Here is a 13,196-nt window from a genome sequence, read left to right as displayed (position 1 = left end):
TTTTAGCAGCCACTAAAATCAGTCTTTACAGCTGCTAAACACGATTGACTGCAGCATATGGGGGTTTTGCACCCGCAAATCACTTTGCACACAAGAATAATACTGTAATGGTCTTTAATTGAGAATACTGCAATGGACCAACCCGAGTTAAAACCTTTAAAAAACTAAGGAATGTGATAAAAAATGGAAACCAAATAAGAATTGGAAACCAAATAACATTAATGATAGTGAAAGAAGATATTCATTTTATAAAACACCCAATTTTTCTGCTTTTAAGGTAGTATAAATGTGCAAAAATGTAAAAGGTTAATAATTAGAAGTATTCAGAAGTATCAAAAGGACACACAAGTTAAATGAGGTTAAAGTTGGTTTATTCATTGTCTTGTTTCCAAAAGTTCGCCAGTTGTTAAAAACACATTATTCCAAGTTTATGTCTGAACATCATTACTCTCAACAAACAATTTTCTTGGTTATTTAACAAAACCCATCAATATATTGTAGGGTCTACTATACCAGAACCCCATTCTCTAATAACCAGGTACAGTATAGGACTCCTTGGGTCTGCTGGCTTAACACTGAAACATGAACATTGAAAAATAGAAACAAGAAAACCCCTGGCAATGAATTACAATTTCAAAAATAATATTCTCATTAACACAATCAGTTTTACTGGTGCCATTGCAATTGTCAGACTTAGAAAAAAAATGGACACTCTGGGGTATAATTTTCAAAGTTTTTTTTTTTTTTTTTAAATCACATTTCTTAAAAGAATTAAAAAATATATGTATATAAAACAAAATAAACAAACACCTGATAATTTTACAAAACTACTAAGTAATATAAACAAAGTTATTTTTATTTTTTATTTTTTAAACATTCTCAAGCCGTTTGGTCTGTTTTGGAACAACAATGTGAAATTTATCAACTTTCAAAAATAGAAAATTCTTTGAGAATGTGCCCAGTTTGACCATTTTTATTTATTTAAATTTCCACAATTATTAGTTTCAATTGCATGGAATATAATATAACCATTTCTGCTATTATAAAAATAATAATAATAATAACAGTTAGTGAAGTATTTTTTGTGTTTTTATTTTTTCCAACTAACAGTGAACCAATCTTGGCATGAACTGCCTTTTACAAAATAAATGATTTTGTTGTATAACTCTGTAAATACTTCCATTTTGTTATTTAAAATAAAACTGGTTATATTTAAACATCAGAACAACTCTACACCCCATACAAACCGGTAGTGTTTTGTCTCAGTGCCGATAACACAGTTGACAGCTTCATAGCTTTCAAACTGGCGATCTCTTTGACTGTACACAGTGCAAGTCCTGGGTGGGAATACGCGCACAATCTTTTAGAAACCTAGACAAACAGAAAATAAGCAGGGATTCGTCAAAGAAACCAGTCCACAGCATCAAACCGCTTCTTTTCCTATCTGAAATTCAATGAACTTGTTAAAACTGACACTAGTCACTATGTCACTAGTTTAATTGCAGAGATGTGGAGGACAATCAATGGAGTTGTGGTATTTGGCAATGATATTTTAATGACGATCAGCTGAATTAGAAATGTTTTCAGTGGGCTAAACGACTTGAAAACAGCTGATTATTTCACGGATTCACCACTAATGGTTATTTAGCTCTTACAACCTTTACATATTTTTCAGCCCATTGCATAATTTCAATAAACTAGTATTTTGTAATAAAACTATAAATACAAAACAGCCACGATCTAATTTCTGGCTGGGCACATTTATTTCATTTGCATTTGGAATTGTCCATAACTTCAAAACACCCAAACACTGTCCTCTGCAGAAGGCACTATCTGAAAAATCTGTCTACTTTCGGATTACGCAAATCGATCCAGACATTGAAAATTAGTAATTCAAAAACAACTATGCTAGAATAGACTAAACCTCAACACATACCATCCTTTTAAAAGCACTCACTTGTCTAGGGAGGAAGTAAGGTGCATCCGTTTCTACAACTATTCTGTCCAGTGGTATCCTTTTCACCGCCTCTTTGGTTTGGACAGCGCGAGGGTAGGTGACCAGTGCAGTGAACCCCACTGAAAGATTAGGAAACTCCTCGAGAAAAGGCTTGATCACATCATAGCTGTCTGTGAAGCAGTGCCTGAAGCAAGAAACATGCAGCATTCAAAATGGATTACACAAACTGTTCTCCAGAACAGCCTACAAGGTCATGCCTTTTGGCCAGGTTTCTTGTGAGACAGCTATAATTTGTGCTACAGTATATCCTGTGAAATGTAACCTGAACCACAAACCTCAGGCCAGTGATTATGTGTATTTCCACAGATGTAATGTACAGATAGTAGCACTATGGGGTCACTCCACATTATGAAACCCTGAACACAGCCGTGTTCAGACTTTGATTAAACTTGTTACCTGGAATGATACAGATTTTGGTGAAAACTGTGACCCTCTTCTGAACCCCCTGTTCCAATGTAGCTGTAATCTGAAACGTTTTCCATTAAAATCATCCTAGGTGTCAGGTTTAATAAACGTCTGAGGCATTGCTGTGTTCAAATTAACCTTTGATGAATTGAGTTGTGACGTAATGAAAATTTTTTATAACCATTCTCCTCCAGACTGTGGTTTCCTTGTTTTCATGCTAGCGACTCGGAGGTAATTTAGTTGTGTTGGCTACCTGTGTATCTTGTAGTCCCTGGGCACAAGCTTCTTCATAATCTCAAACAAGTCTTCGTCAGCATTCCTGCAGTGTATAACAAGGGGCTTCCTCATAGATACCGCCAAGCGGAGCTGCCTCTCAAACACCTAGAGAAGAAAAACAAGACACCTTGCATTAAATATTACCTTACCAGCTTTGGTGTAAGAAAACTTCACTATACAAAATAGAAACTTTACTCTGATTGAAAGCCTACAACAAAACCAGCAAGAATAGTGCAGTGCAGTACTGTATGTTATGAATTTAAAAGGTAAAGGGGTTGTATCATGTCTTTTTAGGAGTTTTCTTGATAGGGAAAGTCATTAAAACAATTGCAGTTGCAATTTATTATCTGTAAACTGCCTGGTTCCAATTGGATAACCAAGGTTTTACAGTAGATCAAAACACTGAAAATCACACAAATAACAAGATGATAATTTACTATACCTGTTTTTGCTTTAAGACTTCTGTGGTGCACTTGTGTGAATAGTCCAGTCCCATTTCACCAAACGCAATCGCTTTGGGGTGTCTCATAGCATCAAGTATGGCTCTCTCGTGTGCTTCTGTATAGTAACGAGCAAAGTGTGGGTGACAGCCAAAAGCCCCCCAAACTTTCTCTTCCCTCAGCAAATCTTCCCAGAGACGCTCTCTAATGATGTGACGGGGATTACAAAAATCAGCAATGCATCCTTCGAATTCCACAGGGAAAGTGCTGTGGTAGAGGTTCCGGAATGCAGCAAAGGTCCCTTTAAAAGTCAGCTTGGCATACAGCATATCCAGATGGCAGTGCGTGTCAATAAAGCCTTGCTGCCGAGGTCTTGTGGATGAGTTGGTGAAATCGCATGCCGGTGTAGAATTCAATGAGGTGGAACTATTGCCCTTAAAGGTTGAAATATCAAAGATTGAATTAGAAGAAGCCACGCTGGAGTCTAAATCCCTCCTGGTGCCTTCTTGCGAGCAGCCAGAATAGTCAAAAGAATACGACTGGGAGGCCCTTTGATAAAAAGAGCCAGAATCCCTGGAGTTATACAGTGGCAAAGGGGTACTAGCTCTGTGTTTCTCAGAGAGCCAGTAGTAATCATTGCTGGAGCTGCTTTGATAGCCAGGGCTCCTGTTCATCATACTGGATGATGCAGTGGGCGTTTGGTGTCTACCACGCCAGTTCTCTGGTTGACTGGTCCAGGGGCTCATACAGGAAGGCACAGGGTTCCCCATATATTCAAGCGCTGGAGGTGAATCATCGTACTTTCCTTTCTTCAGGCTGCTCGTAACACAATCCTCGTCTTGTGAAAATGTCACTACAGTGACCGGGTCATCGACATCCGACCAATCAGCTCCATCCGATGATTCCTGGCCTTTCAATACAACACTCTGTTGGAGAAATGCAAAAGAATGTGGTTTAAAGTCAATGTGATGTCTTATAGACCTAGAATGGGGGACCTAGCCATGGTCTTGATGCTGAATTATTGGAATCCTTTTAGACTTCCAACATGACAGTTTTCAGATCAATCAGCTCTTATAGGAACTAGACAATCATGGATGGGCTGAATGGTCTGCTCACGTTCTTATGTTCTAGATTAAATGGTTAATTCTTCCAAGTGTTTTCTTCCAATTGTTTTCTCAATAGTGTGGTAAATAGGGGAAGTACCCGATTCTTTAATTCAAAATTAAAATAAGTTAAGTGTCATTCGAAGCATCTTTTTATAAAACGGTGAAGGAAAACCGACAAATTCAATGTGCTCTTTTCAAAGATTAGTAGGTTAAAGCATTTTCACATGTGTCCACATCCCCCCAAAGGCTTTAACAAACCTTATTGTATGTAATATTACATGTATTAGATACGGACATAATCATAAACTAGACAAAACTGACCAAAGGTCCATTGTAACTAAAATGTGCAACATTATGGGGACACTCAATGTTCAGCTATCACAGACAAACAGGCTGTACATACAAATCAAAGGCTGCTTTTCCTATGACTGATGTGTTTTTGATATTGACTGCATACCTTCCAGACACTGAGAAAGACTTGTAGTCAAAAACATTTGTCATTGAATTTACCATGTTTTTTCGTACTTTTAGCGCAACATCACACAGTGGTATCCTGTTTTAAATGTGTATGTATCTACGGAAGAACCAAACGTTTCGTCTTACAGATCACACTTACCCTTGTGAGGTTTCCAGTAAGACAAGCCTCTTTGTCTTCTCCTACATCAATGAACACCAGAGGAGATGGACATTTTTCCATCCCAGCATCACTTTCATCTTTAGTTTGTTCATCATCCTTCGTAAGTGAACAGCAATCGAGTTCATCACTGCTTCCTGAATCCTCCAGTTCCTCCAAGGACTTTTTGTCTTGTTCTGCATCAGCAGCAGTGCTTGTGGTTTCACCAGGCTGGATTTTTTTCTGCATGTCTTTTCCAAACGCTGCAGAGATGGCTTTAAGGTATATGACTTTCAATCCATCTTCTGGCTTTCTGGTTTTCAGTTTGTTACCTGATGTCAATGTATTATTCTGTTCTGAACAGCGACCTGCGGTGGAGGATTTACTGGATGTGTTTTTAGATGTTTTTTTCTGGAAGAAAACGTACCAGGATCAGGTAGGGTTGGGACAATACTGAAAATCTCTGAAATAATAATTGCAGGATAAAAAAAAATCCAGATAATTGCAATTATCGTGGTGTTTGCTCATTTAGATTCCACTGGTTTGGTTATACAAACATAAAATACTGTAGTCCCTCGCTAAACTGAGGACAGGTTACCTGGGATAAAAAAAAAAAGTACAGTAAATGGCTCAGTGGTCCAGTGGTTAAAGCAAGGGGCTGGATACCAGTAGGATCCCAGTTCAAATCCTGGCTCAGCCACTGACACACTGCGTGTGACCCTGAGCAAGTCACTTCACCTCCTTGAGACTTAAAACCAAAGTCCTATTGTAAGCGACTCTGCAGCAGCAGCAATTGATGATGCATAGTTCACCCCCTAGTCTCTGTAAGTCGCTTTGGATAAAGCGTCTGCTAAATGACTAAATAATAATAATAAATGTATTAGAACACCCCATTGTTTCTGTAGTTTTGATTTGTTGTGCATATAAAATCGAACCACAGTAACTCAATTTTGGCAAATTGTCAAAACAGGCAAATTAGTGATTGTCTAATTTAATTTATGACTAATATGCCACACAAGCAATTTATTTAAAATAGTAAGAGAAAAGGATCACAGCCACAAATGGTAAAACGCAGGAGACTTTTTGGAAGTTGTTTAAGATGCCTAATTAAAGCACAAAGTGGTCTAACATTTTCACACGAGTGCCTATTGTTTCAATATATCACTGACTGGCTACTGACCGAAAATCGAAATTCTTTCAACTTGCGGTTTTCATGCAGGCAGGTATATAAAGGATATAAATAACAAATATTGATGTGTTCCAATACATTTGCACACTACTGTATCTTATTGTAGTTTCTACCAGATATAGTCAGATATACTTTTTTTGTGGGGCTATAAAAAAAGCTCCCTGGTAATCAGTATGGCTCTATTAGTCAAAAAGGTTATACAACTGTGGTTTGCACTTATTACCCAGGGCTGCATATCCCTGGAGAAATGATAAGTAGGTCCCATATGTAGGTAAGTATGTATGTATGTATGCATATATGTACTTCCAGTATAAACAGACCTTATACAATTGTAATGAAACATGCTAAAGACATTGTTTAGCATAGAGCATAAGAATGGTATCTAGAGAAATGCTCATTGGATTTTGATTGGGTAGGACATTCCTCCTTGAGAGTATTAGAATGTGGGATTGTACAGAGGCACCTGTATCACATGTTCACTGTAAATGTGTATAATATGGATGTAGGTCATGGTGATTTACTTTTGAATGATTCTGACAGCTCAACATTTTTTTTTTTTTTTTTACAGTCTTGGCAAGGATGTGTGTCACAAAGAAAACGAGTTTCTTTTTTTTATATTTCTTTACAATAAGGGTAAAAAGAGAGTAATGAATAATACATTTATCTTCAGTAACCAAACCTGATACACTACACTGTGTTTTGTGGGAACCACCACATTCATGAAAAGTGACCCGAGTTTTACATTCATCAACATCCAAAGACAATTTACTTCACCTAAATACTGAATTACCTTGGTGGGAGTCTGTGATCGAAACAACGTCTTCTGAAGCCCAGAGCAACTCTTCAGTGAAGACCGACTGTCTTCACCACCTTGAGCACTTTGCTGATTATGTATTGAGCTTGCAGCTGTTTTACACTTTGGTGTCTCCAGGCAAATATTGTGCATACTCTCCAGGTGAGCAGAGCCAGAGGAGACGTTCAGAGGTGTACAGCGAGCCTCATCTTCACAGTCCTCCTCCCCCGAAGACCAGCACGACGGCTGGGGAGTGCCAGCACTGCTCCTCCGATACTTGATAGGTGAAGAGAATTGTGACCTTGGGCAGCGATACTTGACTTTTCTGCTTATACTGCTGTTGTCCATATTGAGACACCTAGTCAGTCAAAACAACACAGGACAATTTGTTTTTAGTGTCAGTGTACAGCTATAGCCAAATGTTTTGCAGCCCTTTATAGAATTAACTAATTTTGCCTCAAAGTTGAATGAAACCTGCTGAATCATGTTACGTTAACACATTGAATTACACACAGCTTTGTAGTTTTCCATATACTTAAACGAAAAACTGACAAATTGAAAAACGTGGCATTTAGAAATATAACATGAACTACTGTACTACTATTATGGCTTCCGGTAGACTTTTGCGATACCATTTTTTAGTTTCTTTGATTACATGATGTTAAACAAAAGATCAAAATGATGTTCATATAGTTATTTTATTGATTTATTTATTGCATTATTGTCTTAATCTTAAAATTCTAGGTGATGCAAAACTTCTGGTCACAGCTGTACACTGAGGGTTCAACTAGTAGACTGAAACTGTAATGGTCTGCAAGTTTGTAATGCTGTCTTTGCTTTCAGTTTGTGACACGTGGGCTTTTTATTGGTCTGAGTATTGTAAAAAGGGCCACAAATCAATGTGCTACCCCATAGGTCAGTTCTAATTAGAAAATGGAACTGAGATTTCCTTTAAACAAACTGAAGTAACTGAGAAAGTAAAAGGAAAATGTAGGTAGGAGAGAGCTAGTCTCAGTGCAAATTACTATTAGATTTCATTTTAAAATCCTCATGCACTGTAGTCTGTAGACTTGCAAATCCCATGGTTGTAACCTTTCCTTAAAAAAATAAAAACAAACAAAAAAAACCCACATACACATGATTTGACACTAGCCCCCAAACTATCTTTTATTATCTTGGGTGTTTGCTTGTAAAATTGGCAGCCATTTTAATACACAGTCATAGTTTTTCAGTCAAATATGAACATATACGTTTGTATTCCAAGATCAGTTATGGACATCTCACTGTGGATTTGCACTAGTATTATACACACAAATTATATAAATGAATAGGCCTATAGGTTTTTAATGCCTCAAATTAAAAATGGCCACGAAAATCAACCGCCACCAAACATTTATATGGCTAAATTTATACCTGTGATTTTTTAAATCATCTTAATAGAAATGTTTAAATATATTGTCGAGAACGTTGCTACATGACAGACGACAACCAACTCATTCCCGCTCTCAAATCGCTCCTTTGCAGTACACGCTAATTGTCTGGATCCATTCAGAGGCCATGGTGTAAACACATACTGGAATTTAACAACACCCCCGTGCAGAATCCCTTACTAGTTATTTATCGGCAGTCGTGAAGGCATGAAATTAATTAACTAAAGATAATAGCCGGTTACGGTATTGAATTCAATTGTATAACATGATAAAAACCATTGGACGCTGTGTTTATGAACTGCGGCCTGCAGGTCATGTTTGGGCTGGTTCGGTGACAAAAGATGCATTTTTTAATTAGCTTGCAAGTTTAATTCGACCATATACGAGATGCGTTTTATTACTACAGTATTTTCTTTTCGAGTATTACATTTTATTAATTCAGAAACTTTACTCACGGGCACTTTAAAAACAAAAACAAAAAAGTTGTCACAACAATATTCAGATGTGATAAAAAAAAGACACAGATGTTCAGAAACCGTTATTTAACAATTAGCACAGTTGATACATTCGATCTTCTATATATTTAAAAAGAACAATTTTTGTTATTCAATTTCCGAGACAGTGTTTTACTGACGAAGTCACCCACCTGTACTTGACTTGTTAGCAGTTTCGTATGCAGTAGACTTGCAACGTGAGTCTAGTGATCCGAACCGGAACCACGTGCACGTTCTGGGTTTATCTGGACTTCAGCGATTGCATTTTGTAATCGTAATTTAACACCCGCTTATATTTTGTGAAATGTGATGTTCTAATTGCCAGTCAGTACATTGGTTATTAAGAATGAATGTGGCTATTTGATTTTGAATGCAAAATGCAGAATGCAAAAATGTATTTTAAAAATCCAAACATCATAAAAAAGTGAAATAATATAATTAAATTACTATTAGGAAAATAAATACTTTAAACGCACGAATATTAAAACCCTGTAAAGACGATATGTATCCACTAGATTTAGTATACCGGTGCCTCTTCAATTTATGCTAACTTACCTATCAATATTCCTACTTTGTGTACAGCATGTGCAAACCGCTACCTTTTTTGTGAGAAAGTACGTGTTTTGTAAAGTTACATTTTACTCCACATGTAATAATGAGTTTTAATATTTAATGCAGACACCTGGTGTTAGCGAACGGTAAAGTGTACTATACAGCTCGGCACATTTTTTAAATAAAAAAACAAAAGATAAAGGCTATACGCTGACTGCAAAGTTTTTACATTGAAGATCGCGTTTTCTTGACATTATAAATAACTCTTAAGTACACCTTTGTAAAATTGTTTTGGAAAGGTATTATTATTATTATTATTATTATTATTATTATTATTATTATTATTATTATTATTATTATTATACCACTTTCTGACACTATACACTCAGGTTTTGGTACGCGTATCACATTCTGATGATGTACCACTTTCTAATACTACACAGGTAGTACAAATTGAGGTTATACCGGCAGTACTGTAACTGGAGCATTTAATATGTACAGTAGTGTAGAGATTGTAATTAAATACTGTTGATTAGAAAACACAAAGTCAAATTAATTTACTGTATACAATCGTTAATTCGTAACACATTTTCTTATTATTTAGTTTCACTAAATGTCATACTTTTCAAAAAATAAAATTATGGGCCATTCACACTAGCGTTTATTCGCTGCGTTTTTTCCGCCCGACGTTCCGTGGCTATTTTCGTATTCAGACTTAAGCTTCAAATATGGGGGAATGTCTGATTATAGCAGTGCAGAATGTCTTGTTCTTTTATGATAAGCAGCACAGGAAACATCTCGATAAATAATACAAACAGAAATTATGGGAAACTCTGAAGTAATCGGAAAGTAAGCACTATTGGTATGTTGAAATAAACACACTGTTTTGACTACAGTTTTTCGTTAAATGTCTGGGTATAGCTTTTAGAAAGTGCATGCCATGTGATACCGCGGCCCATTCATAGACTGAACTACAAAACAAAACGACGTATCTAATAATATCCAGTAGCATGCGCAGGTAAGTGGTATTGTATTTATAGCAAATTAAACTGTCTAAAACGGTTTTTATGTCAATCATATGTTAGTATACGTGTAAATTCAAGTATGAAAGGTAGTATTCTATTCCATAGGTTGGATTTTTTACCATAGAAAACGAAGAGAATAAACGCGATAGTGTGACTAGCCCACCAGCCTGTTGTTTTGTTAGAGGCTGAACTGACCTGTTAGAAGAACTTTCTTTACCTTTAGTTTCCACTTCTCACCGGAAGAAGAAATCTTTATGGTCTAGAAGGCTGGGTGCATCTTCAGCTGATATTATTATCACCAGAATAATTATTATTATTATTTATTTATTTATTTTGGACCAGCACAGCATGTGTTCTTCTTTCAGATAGAAAGTCCTCTTGGAATATCATGTAGTATTTGTAATGACATCATCCATTCTAAATCTGCCAGTGTCTTCATTTTGTCCTGGAGACAGCAGCGCTTGATCTTGCTTGATCTTTTTACTCCGTCAGACATACAATGATCACAGCTTCTTCATATTCATGACCAGGCCAAAATGTGCTAATAACAAACACAGCTACTTACTGTCATTCTTTTAAATGTAATTCTTTGAGTACATCCACACATTGCTGTTGTGAACTAGTTTTTTTCTGTTTAAGCGTGAGGGATATATGGTATCTATTGTAAGTCCAGATGCTTGACCTTCAGATAGCTGTGCATGGTGGGTGAACTGACTCTCTTTTACAGTGTCCTGGTTCCTCTTTGTGTCTGGGACTTCATTCAACTCTTATCTATTAACAGGAATGCTACCAATGCTTCTGTTCTTTAACTCTTTGCACGCCAGTTCATTTGAAACTGCATTCAATGGATTGCCGCAATTCAGTTGGAAAGTCTAGCAAGCATTTGGAACCCCTATTTTCAGTGTATGAATAAAAACCACACTGCTGTGTCACTGGACCTCAGAATGGAAGCCAAATTAGGTCAGATGTCAATATCATGGTCAGTAACACATTAAGCATCCCAGGTTTAAATAGCAAATATGAAGTCACTATCTCAAAAAGACCAACAAGACCAACAAGATGAATACCAGGGGAGACCTGATCAAAGTTACCCATAGTCACTATTTCAAACAGCCCAGAAACCAAGAGGACGGAGGTGGAAATTAAAAAGTAGCACGGTTCTGAAAAAATCTAGCATTATACGTTCCTGTGTGTTGCTACAGATGTTTAAACGTACCTGTAATTTTTCTTTTCATTGTTAACATCCTGACAACTTTAAAGTCTTTTCAGAATGTCTGCTCCGCATCCTTTCAATATGTTTGATTAGTCTTGCAGCAGTATGGGTGAAAATAGAGACATGACCCAGGAGGAAGTGTTACAGCGTTTCGATAGATCAGGCCATAGGAGGATTGGCAAACTCTATTTAAAGTAAAGCCTTCTAAATCAGTGTTTTTAATCGTGACATCATACAGCCTCAGCAGTCTGATCAGTCTTAGCGCTAGTATCAGCAGTCTTACCAGTTCCAGCCATGGCAGCACCAGTCTTACCAGTCCCAGCAGAGCCAGCACCAGTCTTACCAGTTCTAGCTGAAGCATCAGTGTCACCAGTCTCAGCAATAACTTCAGTAGCAGTGAACCAAATACATGTGTCTCAATGAAGGTATAAACTGATCTACTTATTCATATTTATAAGTTCTATTCTTCTTGTCCTTTTAATATCACATATTTCTGACAGTGTGACTAGGGTAATTTTTAGGTTGTTGTGGTTTTGCTGGGAGACTAAAAATGTGAGTCATGAAATTTCAAATATCATCTAAGGTGGGTCACTGGCTAAAAAGAGTTAGCGACTTATATTGCTTTGTAGTTTGCATTATAGTCTCCAGGCTTTATAGATAACTTTCACCTTCGTAACATATACAGGATATGCAGGGTTTCTTTAGACACAAATTAGATTTTTGCCTCAACAGCAGTTTTTTATAGTTTTATAGATCTGGCAGTTTTCAAATCTGTCGCATTGCATCTGTGTAGCTGTAGGTTTGTATGGTCATGTCACTGCGAAAATATCTTGTCGCCCAATGAAAAATCATATCGCGACTGATGTGTAGCGGGCCTTAATTCCGAAATATTGATGCATTCATCTATAAAGCCTTCTGCATTTCCAACTGCAGTCGCTTCATAGTGCTCTGTCATGACTGCTTTGTAAAGCACTGGAAGGCTGTTCATTACTTATTTATTATTGGTTGTTTAAAAGGAAATACATTTATGAAGAAATAAAAACAGGACAGTGCTCTCATAACAATATCTGAACCACCAAAAGCAACATTTAACTGTACATGAGTCACAGACAAGTGTTAAATATAGTACTCTTACACAACCTAAACTGAACTTTAACATCTGTTAAAATGGACTGTAAATTACAGTTTTTTGCAATTTGCAATTTGTTTTGTAACTGACCCAGTGGAGCACACATTGCAAATCATGCGCTGTGTTTAAAAACAATGAGGTTTTCTTGAATGACATGAAAATGTGCGATTCCACGAGTGGCCTGTTTCTAACACTTCCCCAAGTCCTTTCACTTCTGCTTTGGTTTGTACCTGCGTATCCCACACCAGCACCACAATGAGTAAGAACGATGTGAGAACTTGACAATTGTAAGAAATGAACTAACATGTACATCTACAACATGTATCACATACAGCTTCAAAATAAACATGCCCGTATTCACAGTTCAGATTTTATGCTGTCACATAATACAGTAAGCGGTATTGTCACTCTATTATATAAATGTGATTTGCATCGTATTCATAGCATTATATATATATATATATATATATATATATATATATATATATATATATATATATATATATATATATAT

General features: G+C 36.6%; 1 protein-coding gene across 3 annotated transcripts; it reads right to left on the bottom strand.

Annotated features, from left to right (window-relative positions):
- Positions 1 to 354: 354 nt before the first annotated feature.
- LOC117398573 (putative deoxyribonuclease TATDN2) lies at positions 355 to 11,041 on the bottom strand. 3 transcript variants are annotated; one of them, XM_059000141.1, is made up of 7 exons: positions 10,558 to 11,041; positions 6,837 to 7,197; positions 4,861 to 5,268; positions 3,141 to 4,064; positions 2,676 to 2,803; positions 1,958 to 2,141; positions 355 to 1,371 (listed from the first exon to the last, which is right to left on the bottom strand). In XM_059000141.1, the coding sequence occupies exons 2-7, from the start codon at positions 7,185 to 7,187 to the stop codon at positions 1,231 to 1,233; spliced, it is 2,136 nt and encodes a 711-aa protein (XP_058856124.1). In that variant the 5' UTR covers positions 7,188 to 7,197; positions 10,558 to 11,041; the 3' UTR covers positions 355 to 1,230. The 3 variants fall into 3 exon arrangements, with proteins under 3 accessions (XP_058856124.1, XP_058856123.1, XP_058856125.1); XM_059000140.1 differs by lacking the exon at positions 10,558 to 11,041 and adding an exon at positions 8,916 to 9,035; XM_059000142.1 differs by lacking the exons at positions 4,861 to 5,268; positions 10,558 to 11,041 and adding an exon at positions 8,916 to 9,035.
- Positions 11,042 to 13,196: the final 2,155 nt, after the last annotated feature.

Source organism: Acipenser ruthenus, chromosome 25 (genome assembly GCF_902713425.1).
Source record: "Acipenser ruthenus chromosome 25, fAciRut3.2 maternal haplotype, whole genome shotgun sequence".
Classification (NCBI taxonomy): Eukaryota; Metazoa; Chordata; class Actinopteri; order Acipenseriformes; family Acipenseridae; genus Acipenser; species Acipenser ruthenus.
This window is presented reverse-complemented; position numbering and strand designations above follow the sequence as displayed.

Coding starts and splice junctions, on each gene's coding strand:
- LOC117398573 (XM_059000141.1), bottom strand. CDS start 7,187: ATGGACAACAGCAGTATAAGCAGAAAAGTCAAGTATCGCTGCCCAAGG. Junction 5,269..6,836: donor GATCACAGACTCCCACCAAG/GTAATTCAGTAT, acceptor GTTTTCTTCCAG/AAAAAAACATCTAAAAACAC. Junction 2,804..3,140: donor AAGTCTTAAAGCAAAAACAG/GTATAGTAAATT, acceptor TTTCTTCTCTAG/GTGTTTGAGAGGCAGCTCCG.